Here is a 21,978-nt window from a genome sequence, read left to right on the forward strand (position 1 = left end):
AGGTAAATTTGTTCTAAGTCAAACAGTTAATAGGTGTGAAACTCAAGATTCAGAGTCAAGCTGTGTCAGCTGGAGCATATGTCCCCAGCCACAAGACACTGTGGGAATAACAAGGAAGCAAGGGATGCTGATGTAGCCCAGGATGTGTGTCTCTGTGTATATGTGTGAATGTGGGGAGGTTGTAAAAAAGTATATCCTACAAAAAGCAAACTCTAAGGTCAGAATAAAGATGAGTAAAAGGAAGTTAGAAGGATGAGAAAGGCAAAAGATAACATATTATGTAAAAAGACCTTAAGACAAGAAGGCAAGGTTTAGTCCAGGACATAAAGGGTTCTGTGGCTAAATCGTAGAGCATGGATATGGGTCAGGATTGGCAAGAGATAGGCTATTTGAAAGTAAGGGAGTTTGCTCATTTTACAGCCTTAAAGTAGGTGAGGCAAGCACTGGTCATAATGCTGTATATAAATTTTGTCATATAGTCCTATTAGTCAGCAGACCTGTTAGAATTTGTTTTAATTTGAAAGCAGTTGGTAGTGTTTAAAATTTATCTTTTTGAAATTCATTTTCATGGTTCAAAATAAAAAAGCTTAAAAGTTGTGTAATAGTTTTTGCCTTCCTGCCTTCTCATCCATTATACACAGTTAACTGCTCTTAACTAGTTTGTTGAACTTAACTGTCCATCTATCTAATTTCCATACCTGTAAGGTAGGAATATATATCCTTTCCTTCTCCGCCTCACCTGTCTTACACAAAAGATAATGGTGTATAGAAATCTTTCTCCTTCATTTTTAAAAACACAGGCTAATTGCATTCCTTTGTGTATATATACAATAATTTATTTAACTAGTCTTCTCTTAAAAGACCATTATGTTATTTGTAGTCTTGCTGTTACAGAGAGTACTGTAATGAGTAATTTTATATATACCATATTTGGTCTTTATGAAAGAATGTCTGTAGGTAAATGTATTTGTTATATTACATGCTGCCAAATTGTCAGCTATAGGAATTGTACTCTTATACTCATCAGTGGTATATTAAAATGTATGTTTTTTCTTAGCCTTTTCAGCAAAGTATATTTATCGAGTTTTTGGATTAGTCTTCAGAATGATTTGAAGATAATATTTCAGTCTGGTTTTTAAAGTTCTTTGAAATTCACGTAATATACAAGTAAACGTTTTAAAGTGTACCAATTCAGTAGCATTTAGGGCATTCATAAATGTGCAGCTATCTTACTTTGGGTTGCTGTAACACAATACCATAGATTGAGTGGCTTACGAATAATAGAAATTTATTTCTCACAAGTCTGGAGGCTTGAAGTCTGAGATCAGGGTCCCAGTATCGTCTGGTTCTGATGAGGGCCCTCTTCCACATTGTAGACTACTGACTTCTAGTTGTACCCTCATGTGACAAAAAGAGTGAGAGCGTATTCTGGGATCTCTTTTATAAGGGCACTAATCTCATTTATGAGGGTCCTACCCTCATCACCTAATTGTATCCCAAAGGGCCCACCTTCTAATACCATTACTTTGGGGGTTAGGATTTTAACATAGGAATTTTGGGAAGACACAAACATTTAGTCCATTGTAGCAACTATCCTGTCTCTCTTTCCTCAAAACTTTAAAAATCACTCCAGAAAAATACCCTATACCTGTTAAGTAATCACTATTTGTTCTCTTCTTCCCGTACCCCTGGCAACGATGAATCTGCTTTTTGTCCCTAAGGATTTGTCAGTTCTGGTCATTTTATATAAAAGGAACCATGCAATGTGTCACCTTCTCTGTGTGACTTCTTTCACTTATTGTATATGTTTTTGAGGTTCATTTAAGCTGTAGCATGTATCAGTAGTTCATTCCGTTAAGGGCTGAATAATATTCCATTGTATGTATACATCACAATTTGTTTTATACACCTTTTGACTATTGTGAATATGGCAAATTTTAGCATTTGTGAACAAATATTTGAGTACCTGTTTTTGAGCCTTTGAGGTGTAAATTTTTTTCTTTTTTTCTTCTCCTTCCTTCCTTTCTTTCTTTCTTTTCTTTTCTTTTTTTTCTTTTTTTTCCCATTTATTTTATTGCATTTTAGGTTTTGGTCTTTCTTTCTTTCTTTCTTTTTTTTTTTTAACTCTTTTTTGCTCACCTTCAAGTGTCTTGATTGAGTTATATGAGGTGTAAATTTTTAGAAGTAGAATTGCTAGGTCGTATAATAATTCTGTTTTAACGTTTTGAGGAACCACCAAACTGTTTTCCACGGTGGCTACACCAACTTATATTCTCACCAGAAATGTATGAGGATTGCTATTTTTCTACATCCTCAACAGCACTTGTTATTTTATACTTTTTAAAATTATAGCCATCCTACTGGGTATAAAGTGGTATCTAGCTTTGGTTTTGATTTGTGTGTACTTAATGTCTGATGATTTTGAACTTCTCATGTACTTCTTTGCCATTTCTGTATTTTCTTTGAAGAAATATACATTCGGGTCCGTTGATCATCTTAAAATTAGATTATGTGTCTTTGTTGGTGAGTTGTATATATTCTGGATACCAAACCTTTATCAAGTATATAACGTCAACTGTTTTTGCCCACTCTCTAGGTTGTATTTTTAACTTTTTTTTTGAGATGGAGTCTCGCTCTATTGCCCAGCTGGAGTGCAGTGACGCAATCTCGGCTCACTGCAACCCCCACTGAATTTGAATATAATTTTATAGTTTTTGAATAGTCCTGACTTTTGGAGCTATCTTAATATTTCAAATCCTCAAGAAAGCAAAATGAACAAAGATGGAGGGGGAAGATTCTAAAAATGTATACAAATAGAACAAATAACCTTTACCATAATAACAACCACGCTGAAACGTGTAAAAGTACTAACCGAAGTAACTTTGGAGCTCAGTACGTGGGCTGTGAAACAAGTGGGGTCGGGGAGAAGTTTGATTAAAGAACACAATATTTACCCAGTCTCAAAATGTCTCCTTTCAAGAAATCTACTATTTACAGGGTAAAGTAGAAACTTTATGGATACCACCTTAACAAATGACAAAAGCAAGCACTACAAGTTACGGAGCTAATTGCCGTTCTGTGCCTTCTGATATGCACTTAAAAGAACTCAGCATCACTTCTGTAGTATTCTTGCCAGAAGTGTCTAGTCTGAATCTACCCATGAGGAAATATAAGACAGGTTCAAATTGAGTTATATTCTTTAAAATAAGTATCCTGTACTCTGCAAAAAAAAACAAAAAAAAAAAAGTCAGTATCATGAAATAGAAATGACTGAGAAACTGTTATAGCTTAAAGTAGACTAAAGAAACATGACAGGTGGCTGCAGTGCATGATCTTAGAATTTCTTTTGGCAAAAAGGATGTTTTTGAGACACATGTTAAATCTTAATTAGTTCTGTGGATTAGAACATAGATGACAGTATCAGTTGTTAATCTTATGCTTCAGAACATTGTACTATACTGTAGTTGCATAATTGGTTTATTTGGGGGAAATACACACTGAAATATTAAAGAGTAAAGGACTGTCATGCCTGCAGCTAACACTTATTCAGAAAAAATGCATGTGTATATGAAGAGCGAAAGAAGGATAGAACAGATATAAAATGTTTATATCTGAAGAATTTGGGTGGAAGGTATTTAGAAGTTCTTTGTACTTTGCTGTCTTTTCTGTAAATCTAAAATTATGTCAGAGTACAAAAATGGAAAAAAAAAAAAAAAAAAAGCTTTAACCCTAAAGCTAGCATCATGCTCAAGGGAAACCAATAGTCATTGTCACTGTCAAAGAAGACAAGGATACCCAGCCTCACAACTCTTATTTAACTATTGGATATAGACGCCAATATATTTAAAACATTAAAGTAATTGTGATCACTGCTTTAAAAGAATCTTATTCAAAATAATATTGAATATTTAGAAAACTCAGGAGAATCAGTTTGCAAAATTATTGTAAGCAATAAAATAATTTCATAATATATTGAGATACAGAGTTTATACAGAGAAACTGCTATCTTTAGTATATAAAGAACAGCCAGTTAGAAGATTTAAAAACCCCCTTTTCAAGACAAGTGAGGGGAAAAATTCTTTCAGATTTACATTTCACTGTGATAGTGTAAACCAGGATAAATTTCCAGTGCATCAGAGTTTAAGTGCAAAAACAAACAATTAGAAACAAAGAAAAATAATAAAAGCGCTCAATGAAAACTAAATTTCTTTACAGCCACAGAGTGGGGAAGACCTTTTTATTAACTGACTCAGAATTAACTGACTCAAAACCTGTGTTAGCAAAGATTGATAAATGACATAAGAAAATAAAAATTTCTAAAATGGCAGACAAATTATAGGGAAAGTCAAACGACAAGGGACAAATGGGGGAACCTTTTTTATATTACAGACTGGTATCTCTAATATATGTTAAGATTTGCATTTTATAAAGACTCCTTGTCTTGCACATTAATATCCAAAATCTGGATTGACATTTTACTCTGTGAGCCCGTTTTCCCCTATATCTGCATAAGAACCAAGGACCAAAAGAGGGTTTTAAAAATTTACCTAAGGGCTGGGTGTGGTGGCTCACACCTGTAATCCCAGCACTTTGGGAGGCCAGTGCAGGCGGATCACATGGTTAGGAGTTCAAGACCAGACTGGCCAACATGGCGAAACCCCGTTTCTACTAAAAAATACAAAAATTAGCTGGGCATGGGTGGCTGGTGCCTGTGATCCCTGCTACTTGAGCAGCTGAGGTAGGAGAGTTGCTTGAACCAGGACCCGGGAGGCAGAGGTTGCAGTGGGCCAAGATCATGCTCCAGCCTGGGCTCCAGAGCGAGACTCCATCCCAACAACAACAAAAAATACTGACCTAAAGTGGGAAGAGAGCAATGAAAGGGAGGAAAAAAAATTACAGTTTGCTGCCTATCCTCACTCAAGTTTCCTGCTAGAAGTGACATCACCAACAATGACAGAGCAAAGTGAAACATCTTATTATGAGTGAATAGCATGAACAGCTTCTCCTTCATTGACTCCAGTATCATTATTATCACTATTTTCTCATCTTGGCTCTTGAGCCAAGCCCTAAGGTACGGTATTGGTTTTCTAGTTTAGCTATCTCAAATTGCATCAGCACCCATAGTTGTTTCCCTAACTCTGCTCAAATATCTGTACCCTCTTCATTTGAACCAGCTGGAGTGAACCCTGTTTACCATTGGAAACCTCAGTCAGAATAGGTTAACTCAATGTGTAGTAGTAATAGATATATTCAGTATCAATGAAGTGGAAAAAATGCAAAGGTAAAGTTGATTTAAACACTATTGAGGCCGGGCGCAGTGGCTCACGCCTATAATCCTTTGGGATTATAGCACTTTGGGAGGCCGAGGCGGGTGGATCACCAGGTCAAGAGATCGAGGCCATCCTGGTAAACACGGTGAAACCCCGTCTCTACCCAAAAAAAAACAAAAAACAAACAAAAAAAAACACTATTGAAAGAGTTGCATTCTAAAGCTATATAAATTCATAAGTATTTATTGGAATAAGTTATGAGAAAGCTAATAATACAGAATTATAGGATATATTGGGAATCATAGGGAATTATGCATAGCAAAATGAAGATATGTTGTCCATATAATCAAACATTGTTAAATGTACCTTGTTGATACAGGTACATATTTATTTTGGTATGTGCTTAAAGATAACTGATTTCAGAAATATGTATTGGATTATCGATAAGTAGTTTTCATTGACAGATGTACTTATTTTTAATAAGCGTTGTTTATGAAACTTGAAAGTTGATGATTAAAAGCAACCTTCTTTCTAAGTTGAATAAAACAAAGTAATGTTTCTATTTTGCTCTGCTTGTGCGTAATAGAGAACTTGCAGATACCTCAGAACTTTCTAGGAGTGCAGAATTGCCAGAGAATTAATCACCTTGGAGCATAATAATCTAAGTTTCCTGAACTTACCCAGTTCACTGGCCAATTAGCATCTCAGTGATGCTTTCATGGCTCCTGTAGGCCAAAGGAAATGCCTAACCGTTGCTTTCAAGAAGTTGTTATGTCCAAACTGTTTATTTAGATACTCACAATTTAGTACCTGTTTAGAAAAATGATACACATAATTAAAAAAAATATTTATTTCTCAAATAACTGCAGTTACTTACTAATGTATGTACAGATGTGTTGGGCATTGTATAGCTTCTCACATTTTGAAATTATCTTTATTTTCTGTTTCATATTGGTTTTCTGGCAGTCCTTGTTGAAACTCAGCTTCTCAAAGATAGGGTATCATAAAAAGGAATAAAGGACCAGATGTTGAGATTGTAAGTTACCTCCTGCTAATAGTTCCTGTGGTACTTGACATATGTCAAATATTGTATTGTTTTCCTTTGAATATTTATAATATCCACATTGCCCATATCAGTTTGCATAAGTGCATTGGGTCATCTCAGTGCATAGTTTGGGCACCATGGCTTTAATAAGTGACTTGACTGAAAGTTAGTGTATAAATACCCCAATTCCTTTGCCCATCAACGGTATCATTTTGAAGTGCATGGCCTACCCTGCCTTGCAGAGATTACGAAGGAGCTCAATTAGGTTCCAGTTAACTATAGTTCTGCTTGGCTAGGTAACACACTTTCTATCGTCTCCTTTTTTTTTTTTTCCTTCTTGTTTCATGTGTCTACTGCATTACTGGTATTTTATGGGATGTTCTTTAAATAAATTATTAAAACAAGGATCCACTGGCATCCTTGTTTTAGTGTCTGCATCCGGGGTATAAAAACTAACAAGTACTTATATGACTTTATTAATCAGTATTCTCTTTAGCAATCTATTTTAATGAATTCTTATATCCTCACCTGTACTGTGTGTGTGTGTGTGTGTGTGTGTGTGTGTGTGTGTGTGTGAAAGTTACGTATAGGTAGATAGACAGTTCAGTGTTATCTTTCTTAAATCCTTTTTAATTGTGATGTCTTATATATACAGAAGGTTGCTTATAGAGTGCCTTTGGCCTATACCTGTTCTTTAGATGCCAGTAGTACATTTCTTTCCACCTCTCCTTCAGTTGTAACAAGCAAAAATGTCTGCAAAAGTTTCCAAGTGTTCGATTTTGGGAAGCAAAATTACTCAATGTTGAGAATTGCTGTAAAGTTTACCTCATGTGAATATACCAGTGTATACTTCGTATTCTTTTTTCTTTTCTTTTTTTTTTTTTTTTTTTTTTTTTTATAAGAGTCTTACTCTGTTGCCCAGGGTGGAGTGCAATGACACGATCTCGGCTCACCACAACCTCCACCTCCTGGGTTCAAGAGATTCTCTTGCCTCAGCCTCCTGAGTAGCTGGGATACAGGCATGTGCCACCAAGCTGGGCTAATTTTTGCATTTTTTGGTAGAGATGTGTTTCACTGTGTTGGCCAGGCTGGCCTCAAACTCCTGACCTTATGATCCGCCTGCCTTGGCCTCCCAAAGCACTGGGATTATAGGCGTGAGCCACCAAACCCAGCTTATACTTCCTGTTCTTGAAGGAAATTTTTGGATAATGTAGACAAGGTTATTAAAAGCTATCTTTTGTACATATTAACTTGGTGTTCATGCATAAGATGCTCTAGTTTGTGTACTGAGGAGTCGAATTGCTGGGCTATAAGAAGTGTAAATTTTCTAGATGATACCAAATTTTTCTGAAGTAGTTGTAACTTTTCTTGCTTTAGTCAAGTGATGTGACAGAATTCTGGTGGCTTCACCTGTTTTGCTCACAGATAGTACTGCTAGTATTTTTAGTTTTATCTTGTCAGGTAAGATTACAAATACCACAGTGTGGTTTTAGTTTATATTTCTTTGGTTACTGTTAAGATGGATTACTTTTTCACATAACAGTTAACCATGAGAATTTTCTTTTGCATGAACCACTTAAAGTCTTCTACAAATTACTGTATTGGGATGTTGGTTTTTTTTTCTTTATTGTTTTATAAGTTGTTTTTCTCTCTCTCTTTTTTTTTGAGACAGATTCTCACTCTGTTGCACAGCACTTTGGGAGGCCCAGGCGGGAAGATCACTTGAGGTCAAGTGTTTGAGACCAGCCTGGCCAACATGGTGAAACTCTGTCTCTACTAAAAATACAAAAATTAGCTGGTGTGGTGTTGGGCACCTGTAATCCCAGCTACTTGGGAGGCTGAAGCAGGAGAATCACTTGAACCTGGGAGGCAGAGGTTGCAGTGAGCCGAGCTCGCACCACCGCACCCCTGCCTGGGCAACAGAACATGACTCTTTCTCAAAAATAAATAAATAAAATAAAAATAAAAAATTGTTTACACCATGGTCATGAAGATAATCTCCTGTTTTCTTGTAAAAGCTTACTAGTATATATGAAGTTTAGTTAGTTATGTTTAGGTTAGTCCTTCAAATTTAAGGTTTTACATCATTTGGAATTCAGTTTTTTAAGTGTGAAAAGTCCTTCAGTTCTTCTCCATTGTACAACAACACTATTAGCATATATCAAGTATCCCTTTACAGGATAGTCTTTTTCTAGGTTCTCTATTCTGGTAATTGGCCTCTTAGATGGAAAACTTTCTTTCTTTCTTTTCTTTTTTTAAGATGGAGTCTTACTCTGTGACCTAGACTACAGTGCAGTGGTGCAGTCTTGGCTTACTGCAGCCTCAACCTCCCTGAGCTCAGGTGATCCTCCCACATCAGCGTCTCGAGTGTCTGGGATTGCAGGCACACACCACCACTATGCCTGGCTAATTGTTTGGTATTTTTGTAGAGTAAGGGTTTCAACATGCTGCCCCGGATGGTCTCCAACCCTTGAATTTAAGCGTTCTGCCCACCTCAGCCTCCCAAAATGCTAGGTTTACAGGCCTGAGCCACCATTCTTGGTGGAAAAAGATTTCTTGATTAGAAACCTACTGGCTTTTATATTTTTGTATGTATTTTAGAGTTAGTTTGTGGGCCAAGTGCAGTGGCTTGTGCCTATAATCCCAGCGCTTTGGGAGGCTGAGGCAGGTGGATCCCTTGAGCCCAGGGATTTGATACCAGCCTGGTTAACATGGTGAAACCCCGCCTTTACAAAAATTAGTGGGGCATGGTGGTGTGCACCTGTAGTCCCAGTTACTTGGTTGACTGATGGGAGAGGATTGCTTGAGCAGAGGAGGTAAAGGTTGCAGTGCACCAAGATTACACCACTGCACTCCTGCCTGAGTGACAGAGTGAGACCCTGTCTCAGAAAAAAAAGAACACTAGTTTGAAGTTCCATCAGTACAGTTGTTGGAGTTTTAAATGGAATTATATTGAATCTGTATATATCAGCATTTCAGAACCTTGACACTGCTGACTTTTTCAGCTGGAAAATCTTTGTCATCGGGAGCATTCTTCCATTATAGGTCATTTAGCAACATCCTCTACCCACTGAATGTCAATGGAACCCCATTCCTACTTGTATTGTTCATGTCAAAGGTGGTGGGCAGGGGGCAGGGCAAAGGTTAACAACTACTGCCATGTATCGGGGGTTGAATTTACATTTTGATAAAATAGAATCTTTCATTTTGTGATCATTGTGTTTATTTCTCCATGTATTCACCCTTTACCCTAAGTATTTTAGATGATTTTTTGAAGGGGATATATGTATGAATAGGTCTCATACATCTGTTGTTAAATTTATTTCTGGTCTTCAGCATTTAAAATTTCATTATAAGTAATGGTTTTAAAAAAAATAGAGTTTATTTTTTAGAGCTGTTTTAGGTTTGCAGAAAAGCATGTCTACCACTGATACTGTAATGTAAAATCTAATATACAATCCTAGAATGACTTCAACTTGGTCATGATATATGTTTTAAATTATTGCTAGATTTGGTTTGTTAGTATCTGGCTTAGGGTTTGTTTGTTTTTATGTTTTTTATGTTTCTAGGGGTTTTAATATTTGTGTCTATTAGTGAGATTGCCTGTCCTTTACCCCTTTCATTCTTTCCATTTCAAGTTTTGTTATGAATACTTCACTAATTTGACAAAATGAATTGTGAACGTTACCTTCTTTTTCTATTATTTGGAATTCATTCTTTACAGAATGTTTGGTAGAATTGAAGGCATCTGGACCTGAAGTGTTTTGTTGGATGATTTCAGTTTACTGATTCATTTTTTTTAACCATTGAATTGTATACTTTATTTATTTTCTGAGACAAAGTCTACCTCTGTTGCCTAGGCCTGGAGTACAGTGGTGCAAACTCGGCTCACTGCAACCCCCCTCACCCCACCTTCTGGGTTCAAGCAATTTTCCTGACTCAGCCTTCTGAGTAGCTAAGATTACAGGCACAAACCACCAGGCCGGGCTAATTTTTGAGTTTTTAGTAGGGATGGGGTTTTGCTATATTGGCCAGGGTGGTCTCAAACTCCTGACCTCCAGTGACCTGCCTGCCTTAGCCTCCCAGAGTGCTGGGATTACAGGCTTGAACTACTGTGCCAAGTTGTGATTCATTTTTTAAAAACTGATTTAGCCCTCTTCAGGTATTTCATTATTATTGTCATTATTTAGAGATGCACTATTGTTCCCAGGCTGGTCTGGAACTCTGGGCTTGGAGAGATTCTCCGGCCTCAGCCCCCCCAGGTAGCTAGGACAACAGGCATGCAAGGCCATGCCCAGCTTCAGGTGTTTTTATTATTATAAACCAGATTTCTTTGTTGTAAACCAGATTCTTCTAGGAAACTCTCCATTTTATCTAAATTTTTTAATTTATGAAGTTGTTTATAGTATTCCATATACTTGGAATAGCATGCATATATGTACAGTTGTACATTGCAGATGTCCTCTTAATTAATTTAATTTTAAATGTTTTCTAGTTCCTACTTTTTCTTGACAACATGGATTTTTTAGAAGCATTTTTCTTCTTCTTCATCTTTTTTTTTTTTTTAATGGTTTTTGTTTTATTTTGGGGGTTATTTTTTGCGACGGGGTCTTACCCTGGCTGAAGTGGATTCATATGATCATAGCTTACTGCAACCCCACCCAGCCCTGCCTCCCAAGTAGCTGGGACCACAAATGTGCTCCACCACACCAGCTAATTTTTTTTTTTTTTTTTTTTTTTTAAAGATGAGATCACTGTGTTGCCGAGGCTACTGTTGAACTCCCGGACTCAAGCAGTCCTTCCATCTCTATTTCAGGCATGACCCATTGTGCCTGGCCAGAAGCATATTTTTTAATTTCCAAGCTTGAGAGTTTTCTGGTTACCTTTTTGTATTGATTTCTTCTTTAGCTTCTTTGAATTTGAGGCCAAAGGAAATGGTCTGTGCGTTGCAGTCCCCCTTTGTGTAGGCTTGTCTAAAGGTTGTATGGGCAGGTTTTGCTAATGTTTCTTGTGCCCTTAAAACTCATACGTATTATACATTTTTTAAGTGTAGTATGTCCATTGTTAGCTCAGTAATTTTGTTAAAATATTCTATATCCTTCTAACTTATTGTGCTTGTTCTGTTGGTTACTGAGAAAGGGATATGTTAAAATCCCACATCATGGTTATTGATTTATGTATTTTTCCTGGATTTCTTCTTAACTGCTTTCCCCCTTCCTTACCCTCCCTCACATGTCTTGCTGTCCCTCCATGCACTCCCTGATATGTTATTAGATGTATACAAACATCAATCTGTTTTTTTTATACCTCAATATTTTATATTTAGTGTAACTCTTTATATCTGACAATACCTTTTTTCTAAAAGTCTGTTTCATTTTAATATTAATGAAACCTACCACTTTTTGTGTATTTCTGGTGTTCTGGTTTTTCCCTTTAATTGTTCCTGTATTCTTACCTTTTAGATATCTCTTGTAACAAATTATGGCTGGATTGTAAATTTTAAATTCAGTCTGAAAAGTGTTTGTCTTTTAAATGCACCATTTTAGCCCCTTGGGCATTTAATACACTCACTGTACATTTAGTTTTATATTGAGCAAATGCTTGTTCTTTGTCCCTCTTGTTCTATGTTTTCTTTTTGTTTTTTCTTGTTTTTAAATTACTTGAATACCAAATAATTCATCTTTCTTTTCTCTATTTCTTTGAACATTTTTGTGTTCTTCTCATTCAATGATTACGCTAGAAATTATAAAAGTCATTCTTAATAAAATCAAAAGATAATTACCATCTTTACTTTTACAGAAAATACAAGGTAGAACACTATAATTCCACTTACTTCCTTTTCTATGTTGTAATTTTAGTTTTCCTATAGTCATTATTTCTTTTAAAAATTAAAATTAGGATTTATTTACTTTGCCTATATTAATGACACTTTGTTCTTTATTCTTTCATTTATTTTTATTTTATTTCATTTAATTTTTGTCTTTATTTTTAAAAATATACTTTGGATATTTAATTTAGTAATGGTGGTTGTTTTCATTCAGCACATTAAAGATACTCTATTCTGGCTTGTACTGCAGAAAATTTTGAGTGCAAAGAGGGAGAGAAAGATGAAGGAGGGAGGGTAAAAGCAGTCAATGAGAAATACATAAATGTGTAATCATGATGTGAGATTTTAACATACAAAAGAAACCATCAAAAGAAACGAATAAAAAAAGATATAAAATATTTTAGCAAAATTAATAATTATTGTTTGCTTTACCAATTTATTTTTCCCAAAATTTAATTTTTGGTCTGTTTGTGGTTTTCTGAGTTTTATTATGTTACGCTGTAGATATAAAATATATTTTGGTGGGGGTTGGGGGTTGTTTTTCATCAGTTCTAAAATTCCTTTTTTTTTTTTTGAGACAGAGTCTTGCTCTGTCGTCCAGGTTAGAGTGCAGTGATGCGATCTTGGCTCACTGCAACCTCTGTCTCCTGGGTTCACGTGTTTCTTCTGCCTCATCCTCCTGAGTAAGTGGGAGTACAGGTGCACGCCACAATGCTTAGCTAATTTTTTTGTAGAGACAGGGTTTCACCACGTTGGCTAGGATGGTCTCAAACTTCTGACCCGTGATCCGCCTGTCTCGGCCTCCCAAAGTACTGGGATTACCGGCGTGAGTCACTGTGCCCAGCCCAGTTCTAAAATTTCTTAATTATTATCTTTTTAAATGTTATTTCTTCCCATTTTGTTTATCTTCTTCAGGAACTTTGTGTAAATTTGTTACACTCTCTTTTGTGTATCTTTTCATATTTTTGAATTTCTCTGCGGCTTTCTGAATAACATCCCCCTATCTTAGAGTCCTTTTACTCTTTTCATCTATGCCAATCCCTTAAGCCATCTTCTTTCAGTTACTGTATTGTTCATTTCTGTAAATTATAACTACTTGGTTCTTTATCAAACAGAAAAAGTAAGTACTAAAAGTACACACAAAAAAATTAGTTGGGCATGGTGGCACATGCCTGTAGTCCCAGCTGCTTGGGAGGCTGAGGCAGGAGAATCGCTTGAACCCAGGAGGCGGAGGTTTCAGTGAGCCAAGATCGTGCCATTGCACTCCAGCCTGGGCAACAAGTGTGAAACTTCATCTCAAAAAAGAAAAAGAAAATGATAGAGATTCCATAAAAATTTTAGAATTCATGAATGAATTCAGCAAAGTAACAGGATGCATCAACATATAAAAATTAGTTGCATATACATTAACAATGAACTTTCTGAAAGAAAATTAGGGAAACATTCCCATTTACAATAGCATAAGAAAGAATAAAATACTTGGGAATAAACTTAACTAAAGAGGTGTTTTAGTCTGTTCTCACACTGCTATAAAGAAGTATTTGAGGCCGGGTGTGGTGGCTCACGCCTGTAATCCCAGCACTTTAGGAGACTGAGGTGGGCGGATCATGAGGTCAGGAGTTTGAGACCATCCTGACCAACATGGTAAAACCCCTTCTCTACTAAAAAATACAAAAATTAGCCAGGTGTGGTGGCATGCGCCTATAATCCCAGGTACTCCAGGAAGCTGAGGCAGGAGAATCATTTGGACCCGGGAGGCAGAGGTTGCAGTGAGTCGAGATCATACCATTGCACTCTAGCCTGGGCACAGAGTGAGACTCCATGTCACAAAAAAGAGAAAGAAATATCTGAGACCGAGTAATTTATAAAGTAAAGAGATTTAATTGGTTTACGATTTAGTAGGCTTTAGAGAAAGCATGGCTAGGGAGGTCTCAGGAAACATACAGTCATGACAGAATTAGAAGGGAAAGCAAGCATGTATTCCCATCGCCAGAGCAGGAGGAAGAGAGGGAGGAGAGGCACTATATACTTTGAAACTACCAGATCTCATGATAATTCACTAACTATCATGAAAACAGCACCAAAAGGGAAATCCACCCCCATGATCCAATCACTTCCTACCAGGCCCCACCTCCAGCATTGGGGATTACAATTTGACATGAGATTTGAGTGGAGATACGGACCCAAACCACATTAGGAGGTAAAAGACTTATACACTGAAAACAACAATCATTGATGAAAGAAATTAAAGGAGACACAAACAAATGGACAGACATCTTGCGTTCATGGATCGGAAGATTTAATATTGTTAAAATGTTCATACTAGAGTGATCTTACCGATTCAGTGAAATTTCTGTTAAAATTCCAATGGCATTTTTTGCAGAAATAGGAAACTTGTAAAATTCATGTGGAATCACAGAGAACCCTTAATAGCCAATACAGTCTGAAGAAGGAACAAAGCTAGAAGCACCACACTTCCAGACTTCAAAATATGATACAGAATTACAGTAGCTAAAACATCGGGTGGTTGCAGTGCCTCATGCTTGTAATCCTAGCACTTGGAGGGAGGCTGAGGCACATAGATCACTTGAGCCCATGAGTTTGAGATCAGCCTGGGCAACACCGTGAAACCCTATCTGTACTAAAAATACAAAAAATTATCCACACATGGTGGGGCATGCTTGTAGTCCCAGCTACTTGGGAGGTGAGGTGGGAGAACCACCTGAGCTAGGGAGGTCAAGGCTGCAGTGAGTCATGATCACACCACTGCATTGCAACCTGGGTGACAGAGTGAGACCCTGTCTCAAAAAACAAAAACAAAACAGTTTGGCACTATTATGAAGATAGACATAGCAAGTAATGTAATAGAATAGAGAGCCCAGAAATAATTCACGTATGTAAATTACTGACAAGGATGTCAAGAATATACAATAGTGAAAGGACAGTCTCTTCAACAAATGGTGTTTGGGAAAACTGGATATCCACATGTAAAGGAATGAAATTTGTTTTGACCCTTATCTTACACCTTAACACAAAAATTAACTAAAAATGGATTAAATAATTAAACATAAGACGTGAAACTTACAAACTCCTGGAAGAAAACATGGGGAAGAGAGCTTCATGACATTGGTCTTGGCAATGAATTCATGGGTATACCACTAAGAATTGTCTGTGGATGGATGAATGGATAAATAAAATGTAGTATATACATACAATAGAATATTATTGAACCTTAAAAAGAAAGAAAATTCTGTAATGTGTGACAAAATATATGAAGTTGGAGGGCATTATGCTAAATGAAATGAGCCAGCCGCAGAAAGACACAGAAATCAATCAAATAACTGCATGATTGCACTTACATGTGGCATGTAACTCATGGAAACAGAGAGAAATGTGATTACTAGGAGTAGAGGGAAACGGGAAGTGGGAAATTGCTAATAATGTGTATCAAGTTTCAGTAATGCAAAATGAATTCATTCTAGAGATAAACAGTCTTAGAAAGTGTCACAGTATAGAGGAGTCTAAGAAGACACGACACGACTACCACCTTTGGTGGTATTCTGGATGGGATTCTGGAACAGAAAAATGATAATAGGTAAACACTAAGGAAACCTGAATAAAGTACGGCCTTTAGTTATTAATGTTATCAATATTAGCTCATTAGTTGAGACAGTTGTATTATACTAATGTTAGGTATTGACAGTAAAAGATATTGGATGTGATGTGTATGAGATCTCTATACTATTTTTGTAACTTTTCTGTTAGTCTAAAACTATTCTAAAATAGAAAGCATATATTTTTTAAATGCTGCAGGAATTCAGTTAAGAAAAATTTCTTGAGAGTAAACCCAACCAGTTATTTTCGTCATTAACCACATACATAAAAGTTTGGTAAAATGAAAAATAGGTAATCTAAGCAAAAGATGAGTTGAGAAAGTCTTAGTGGCACCTGAAACAAGTTGTGAGAGACTTCACCGAAGTGTACTTTAGATTATTTGGGACCCCTAGTGACATCGCTTTGAAGCACAGGTTGAAGAAACAACTTGGTCATTTCATATGCAGTCTGGTAAGAAACTGCCAAAGAATCTTAGTCTCAAATATTTAAATCTTGTGTAATTGGAGTCAATTATATAATGTCATCTACACACAAGATACTTGATAAAACTTTTTACCCTTAATTTATGGATTTGTATAATACTGTGGTCAGCTTTTCTGTGCCTTTCCCATTGAACTTAGAAATGAAACCTGCCTCTCCCTATATTGTATCATTTCACTCATGGCCTCATTAATTAGAATGGAGAAGAGTTCAGCCTTTTCTACTCTCCATCTTCTACTTCCTACTTTCCCATACCATGCTATGAAAGCTAACAATCTTCTCTAGAATTACTTTTTATTGTCATCATTATATTTCTCCCTTTAGTTCCCTATGACTAAAATTTTCTGGTTGACATTTTTTCTGTAATGCGTAATTTTTGCCTGGGTTCTCAATTTTCTTTAATAATATCATGGACATCTCAGGCCTTTCTCTACAAAAATACATAGACATGAATTTTCTTTATGTTTTAAAATGATTCATAGGTACTCTGGAATCCATGTGCCATAGGTTAAGAAATTAATAATAGAAATAAAGCTGAGGTGGCAGACAGACATTATTTTTCTTACAGCCATTTTTTGTAAGTCTTATGAGAACAACATTAGCACTGAAGATGAGTTGATTTTAATAGTAGTTGAAGATATGGTGAAAATACTTCGGACATCTTTGAACAGTTCTATGGCTCTAAGATAGTGTTTGCTTTTGGCCCTGGGCTATACTAGCATGGCTCCAACAAGCTCTACAATTTGATATTCTAATATTTGGTAAAGTAGTTTGTTCTTGATGTAAATGGAATGCATGCTATGCAGTCTTGAAAGATTAACCGGTACTCACGTGTTATGTGCCAGTACGTGATTTTTTTAAAGCATTTACTTTAATATTTTACTTATCTTTTGTATTGAGAAAGGAAAAAATACATTAGTGGTTTTTTGTTTTTTGTTTTTTGTTTTTTTTTTGCCCCACAAGGACTGTTATAAAGTGAAGACTGCCATCTAGAGACAGAGTCATCATTGGAGATGTAATCATAGCAATTTCTATTTTCAAGGCTTCTAAAAATTTTTTAAGTATCAAAAATGTGTATTTATTTATAATAACTTGTGAGGCTTTTTTTTCATTTTTGCATGTACTGCCTAGACAGATCCCATGCATCCCAAGATATTTATGATTAAGCTTGAAAGGCAACAAAGTGTCTCTTTCTTTACCTTTCCCCCAGACTGCCCTCCTCAAATCTTGAAAAAGCCTCTTAAATGTAGTCACTGCATTATGAGGTAACTGTTAAGTTCTACATTTCTGGTATGCAGTTGTTTATTCAGCAAATCCTTCTCAGTTTTAGTAGACTCAGCATTTCTTCTCCTTGCCTGAGTCAGATTTTTTCTACCAGTCCATCCATATTTATGTCTAGTCTTGATTTACAGTTTGATCTTTATCAGGCCTAGGTTATATAAAAATGAAACAAAAAATGACCAGGCATGGTGGCTCACAGTTGTAATCCCAGCACTTTGGGAGGCTGAGGTGGGTGGATCACCTGAGGTCAGGAGTTTGAGACCAGCCTGAGCAATGTGGTGTAAACCCGTCTCTACTAAAAATACAAAAATTAACCGGGCATGGTGGTGCACACCTGTAATCCCAGCTACTCAGGAAGCTGAGGCAGGAGAATTGTTTGAACCCAGGAGACGGAGGTTGCAGTGAGCTGAGATTGCGCCATTGCACTTCAGCTTGGGCAATGGTGAGACTGTCTCAAAAAAATAAGAAAAAAAATTGTCCTGTCATATTATTGGATTATCTCTAGTACATAACTAGATTATATTTTATTAAGACTCTGTAATCCACTCTTTAAAAGAAAAGCTTTAAAATGATTTATACATGGAGCAGTTACTTAGAAAGCATCTACTATTGGAAGGCTCTTTTGCTAAATGTGTTAGACAGTGTTAGTGTATTTCAACCACACTTAGACTTCAGTAATTTTGGATAAGCAAGAATGATATGTCATAAAAGCTATAACCTTTTCTGGGGGTGGATACAGTCTTGCTCTGTCATCCAGGCTGGAGTGTAGTGGCACAATCTCAGCTCACTGTAACCTCGGCCTCACAGGTTCATTGCCTCAGCTTCCTGAGTGGCTGGGATTACAGGCATGTGACACCCACACCCAGCTATGTTTTTTTTTTAGTAGAGTCGGTGTCTTGCTGTTGTTGCCAGGCTGCTTTCGAATTCCTGATCTCAAGCAATCTGCCCACCTCTACCTCCCAAAGTGCTGGGATTAGAGGTGTGAGCCACCACGCATGGCCAAGAGCTATTATTAATATAAACTTAAAAGAGCCTTTTGTTATATTTGGATAAATGGTTTTGCTGCTCAGTAAGGTTGTGTCTACTTTCAATCTTCTACATACTTGTGTACCTAGTGGGAGGGATGCATAGAAGGCTTGGAGTTTCTGCCTGGCTGACATCATAGAACAGAGAAGGGGGAGAATTGAAAATGACTGAGGAGGACAGAGTTGAGACGTTTCTCTAAGCTGTGTGGCTCGTATATATGAGGGTAAGAAAGTTTGCTCAGTCCTTCTTTACTTTTCTGACAGTTTATCTCTTCATTCTCTTAACTTATCCTTATGATAGGTACTAGGCATTTTGAACAAGGGCGTTCAGTGCTGTTGGACATGGTCATGTCTACTCTGGAGGTAGAGGCTATAGGTCTGGGTGATGGGAAAACAACTAGAATGACTTTCTCTGGTTCTGATTTTGTCTCTTCGAACAGTATTTGAATCTGTATATATGTAGGAATCTGACTTCCCTTAGAGCTCAAATTAGGAATTGGAGCTTTTAGCTTGCTTCCAAAATGGGCAAGATAATGTATCAAAAAAAAATGAATGCCCAAAGGAGGAGCGCCTAATACTGAGTATCTTTTATGCTACAGGTGCAATGCCAGATACTTTACATTTGTTATCTCATTTAATTATCTTTATTTATTTATTTATTTATTTATTTGAATGCTTCCCATGTGCTTAGTAATGTTCCAGGCAATAGCAGTTAGAACATTGAAGAAAAACTCTCTGCTCTGCAGTGGTATAAAATATTTTAATGTATGTTCAATCAAATATATTTCAGTATTCACTATTTTTTGTGTTTGAATATATCCTGTATATCTTTCCATATCAGTCGAAATAGCCTTATTATTTTTTGATAGCTCCATCTATATTTTTGTTAGATTCCGTTGACTTTGAGAGTCAATGAAAGGTAGTGGTTAATCATGGTAGCCAGGCTGCCTGCATGTAAACCATGGATCTGATACTGAGAAACTCCTTTTGCAAGTTGCTAAACCTCTCAATGCCTCTTGTCTCACAGAAATAGTAGTGTATTCTAGGCCAGTCTCAGTGGCTCACGCCTGTATTCCTAGCACTTTGGGAGGCTGAGGCAGGTGGATCGCAAGGTCAGGAGTTAAAGACCAGCCTGGCCAAGATGGTAAAACCCCATCTCTACTAAAAATACAAAAATTAGCCAGGTGTGGTGGCAGGCACCTGTAGTCCCAGCTACTTGGGAGGCTGAGTCAAGGGAATCACTTGAACCTGGGAGGCAGAGGTTGCAGTGAGCTGAGATCGCACCACTGCACTCCAGCCTGGGCAACAGAGCGAGACTCCATCTCAAAAAAAAGAAAGAAAGAAAGAATAGTATGTTCTTTATTGTATTGTTGTAAAGATTAAATGTATAGACATCAAGTGCCTGGAAGAAAGTAAGCATCCAAATGTTAGCTGCTGCCACCATTGTCATTAATAGCAGCCTTTTATTTATTTCATCAGATGTTTATGAGCATATAGGCTTCCTTTCCTTTTTTTTTTTTTTTTTTTTTTTTTTAAATTACAAACAGTGCTACAGGGATAACCTTTTACATTCATTACTTTGCACATGTGTTAGTCTGTGGATATTTTGCTACAAGTGCAATCTGTGGGTCAAAGGGTGTGTAAACTTGTAGTTTTGACAGACATGTACCAAATTATATACCATACACGTTGTACCAAGTTATACTTTTGCCAGCAATTTAACACAATCTAAATTATCTGAGAACTTTATGGTAGCTTCCTGATGTTATGTCTAATTATGGAATTATTTATAGTTAAAAATGGCAATTTCAAAATTTATTTTTTTTCCTTATTAGGAGTACTGTCCTGTCAGAAGGGCCTGATCAAACCTTTTATGTTTTAATATAAAGTATATGTTGGAAGGTTATTCTTTTGAGATTCTCACAGTTAACTTGTTAATTCTTGAGAGAGTGGAAGTTTATCTCAAAGATTAACGGTAAAATTTGTTGTTCCACAGGTACTGTGAGAATAGAGATGTTTCGAAATATGCAGAATGCAGAAATCATCAGAAAAATGACGGAAGAATTTGATGAGGTATAGCATTCCAGTATTTATACAAATTGCCTAGTTATACTTTCTAATGATGAATATGTTGATTATCTCAAGTTTTGTTTTGATTTGATGTTTAGTGTAACTGAAGATCTATTTTTTAATTTTATATAATAATCTATGGTACTAATTCCAAAATTAATGATCTTTGGAGATTTGATTATATTGTGTGGAGTATTGAATAATTATTGGTAGGATAAGAAAATTAGTGGTATGAGGTAGAAGTAGATTCTTGACATTTATTTTGAAGACTATCTCAAATTTCTTAATTTATAAATGCATCTCCAACAGTTTTTGTTTGTACAGTGCTGGTTGTATTAAATGCTTTTAAGGGAAAAGAGTTTGGAGGTCAGTGAATTTTTTTTTTTCTTTTTTCTATCATAATAAGCAAAGGGTCAGTCTTAGGAGGTCAGTGAATTCTAAGCAGAACCACATATTATACCTGCCTCGAGGTTATGAAATCCTAATTAAGTAAAACCCTGCTTACCTTCATTTAACCGAGAATTTCCCAAAATTATTTTACATGGAATTTCTCCCAGCCCCCTGAAGTATGTACAGGGTGGGTGTAGGGCTGTGTGTGTGTGTGTGTGTGTGTGTGTGTGTGTGTGTGTGTGTGTGTCTGTGTGTGTGTGTCTGTGTGTGTAAATGTTAAGCTTCTCTGTGGGACACTCTGCTTGAAAGTATTCTTATATTCAGAGTACATGTTTTCTTTGCTTGGCTTCACAAATTAATCACCTTTCCCATTTTCACAAAAATACTCTCTTGAGCAGTTTTACACTGATTGTAAATGCTGAAACATTTCCACAGTTTTATTTCTGTATTGTATTTATAGTGAAATGAATTTATATATTAGGCTACCAGTAATTCCAGTTTTTAACATTCTGCCTTTTGACTTAAGTAACATTTCTAGTTTTGGTACATGTTTCTTTTTCTTAACTTTCAGCACTATTTTCTAGGTCGACTCTTGGACAGGGAGTGGACTCAGGCTTTTATTATTACTAATTTTAACTTGGAAAAAGTAATATAAACATACATTTTAAGACAAATGGTGTGTGATCTGTGTATTGGGATTTTTGAAAGTTCAGCAGGTGATTTTAATGTATACCAAAGCTGATTTAAGGAAAATTTAAAAAAAGAGAAAGCCAAGAATTAACTTAGTAAAACTCTTCACATATGAAAATAGAATGAGATAAAAACAGAAATAAAGATGCTGTGAGAATGCACATATAACAAGAAAGCATTACTTTTGTTTTAGGATTATTAAATAACTAGAAGTTGAGAAATTTAGGAAAATAAATATATACTTTTTGTTCATTTGTTTGTTTGTTTCACTTTGTTGCCCGTACT

The 21,978-nt window shown here is 36.2% G+C and overlaps 1 protein-coding gene across 3 annotated transcripts in view; it reads left to right on the forward strand.

The window, feature by feature from the left end:
• The window catches only part of STAG1 (stromal antigen 1), a 405,253-nt gene that overhangs the window by 176,656 nt on the left and 206,619 nt on the right, over nucleotides 1–21,978 (forward strand). For all 3 annotated transcript variants that reach the window (XM_032265673.1, XM_032265683.1, XM_032265691.1), the window contains one exon: nucleotides 20,540–20,616. In XM_032265673.1, coding sequence (XP_032121564.1) covers nucleotides 20,540–20,616 — 77 coding nt within the window. The remainder of the gene's footprint in view (nucleotides 1–20,539; nucleotides 20,617–21,978) is intronic.

The sequence above is a fragment of the Sapajus apella genome, unplaced genomic scaffold (genome assembly GCF_009761245.1).
Source record: "Sapajus apella isolate SASKATOON/1434 unplaced genomic scaffold, GSC_monkey_1.0 scaffold4, whole genome shotgun sequence".
NCBI classification, from domain to species: Eukaryota; Metazoa; Chordata; class Mammalia; order Primates; family Cebidae; genus Sapajus; species Sapajus apella.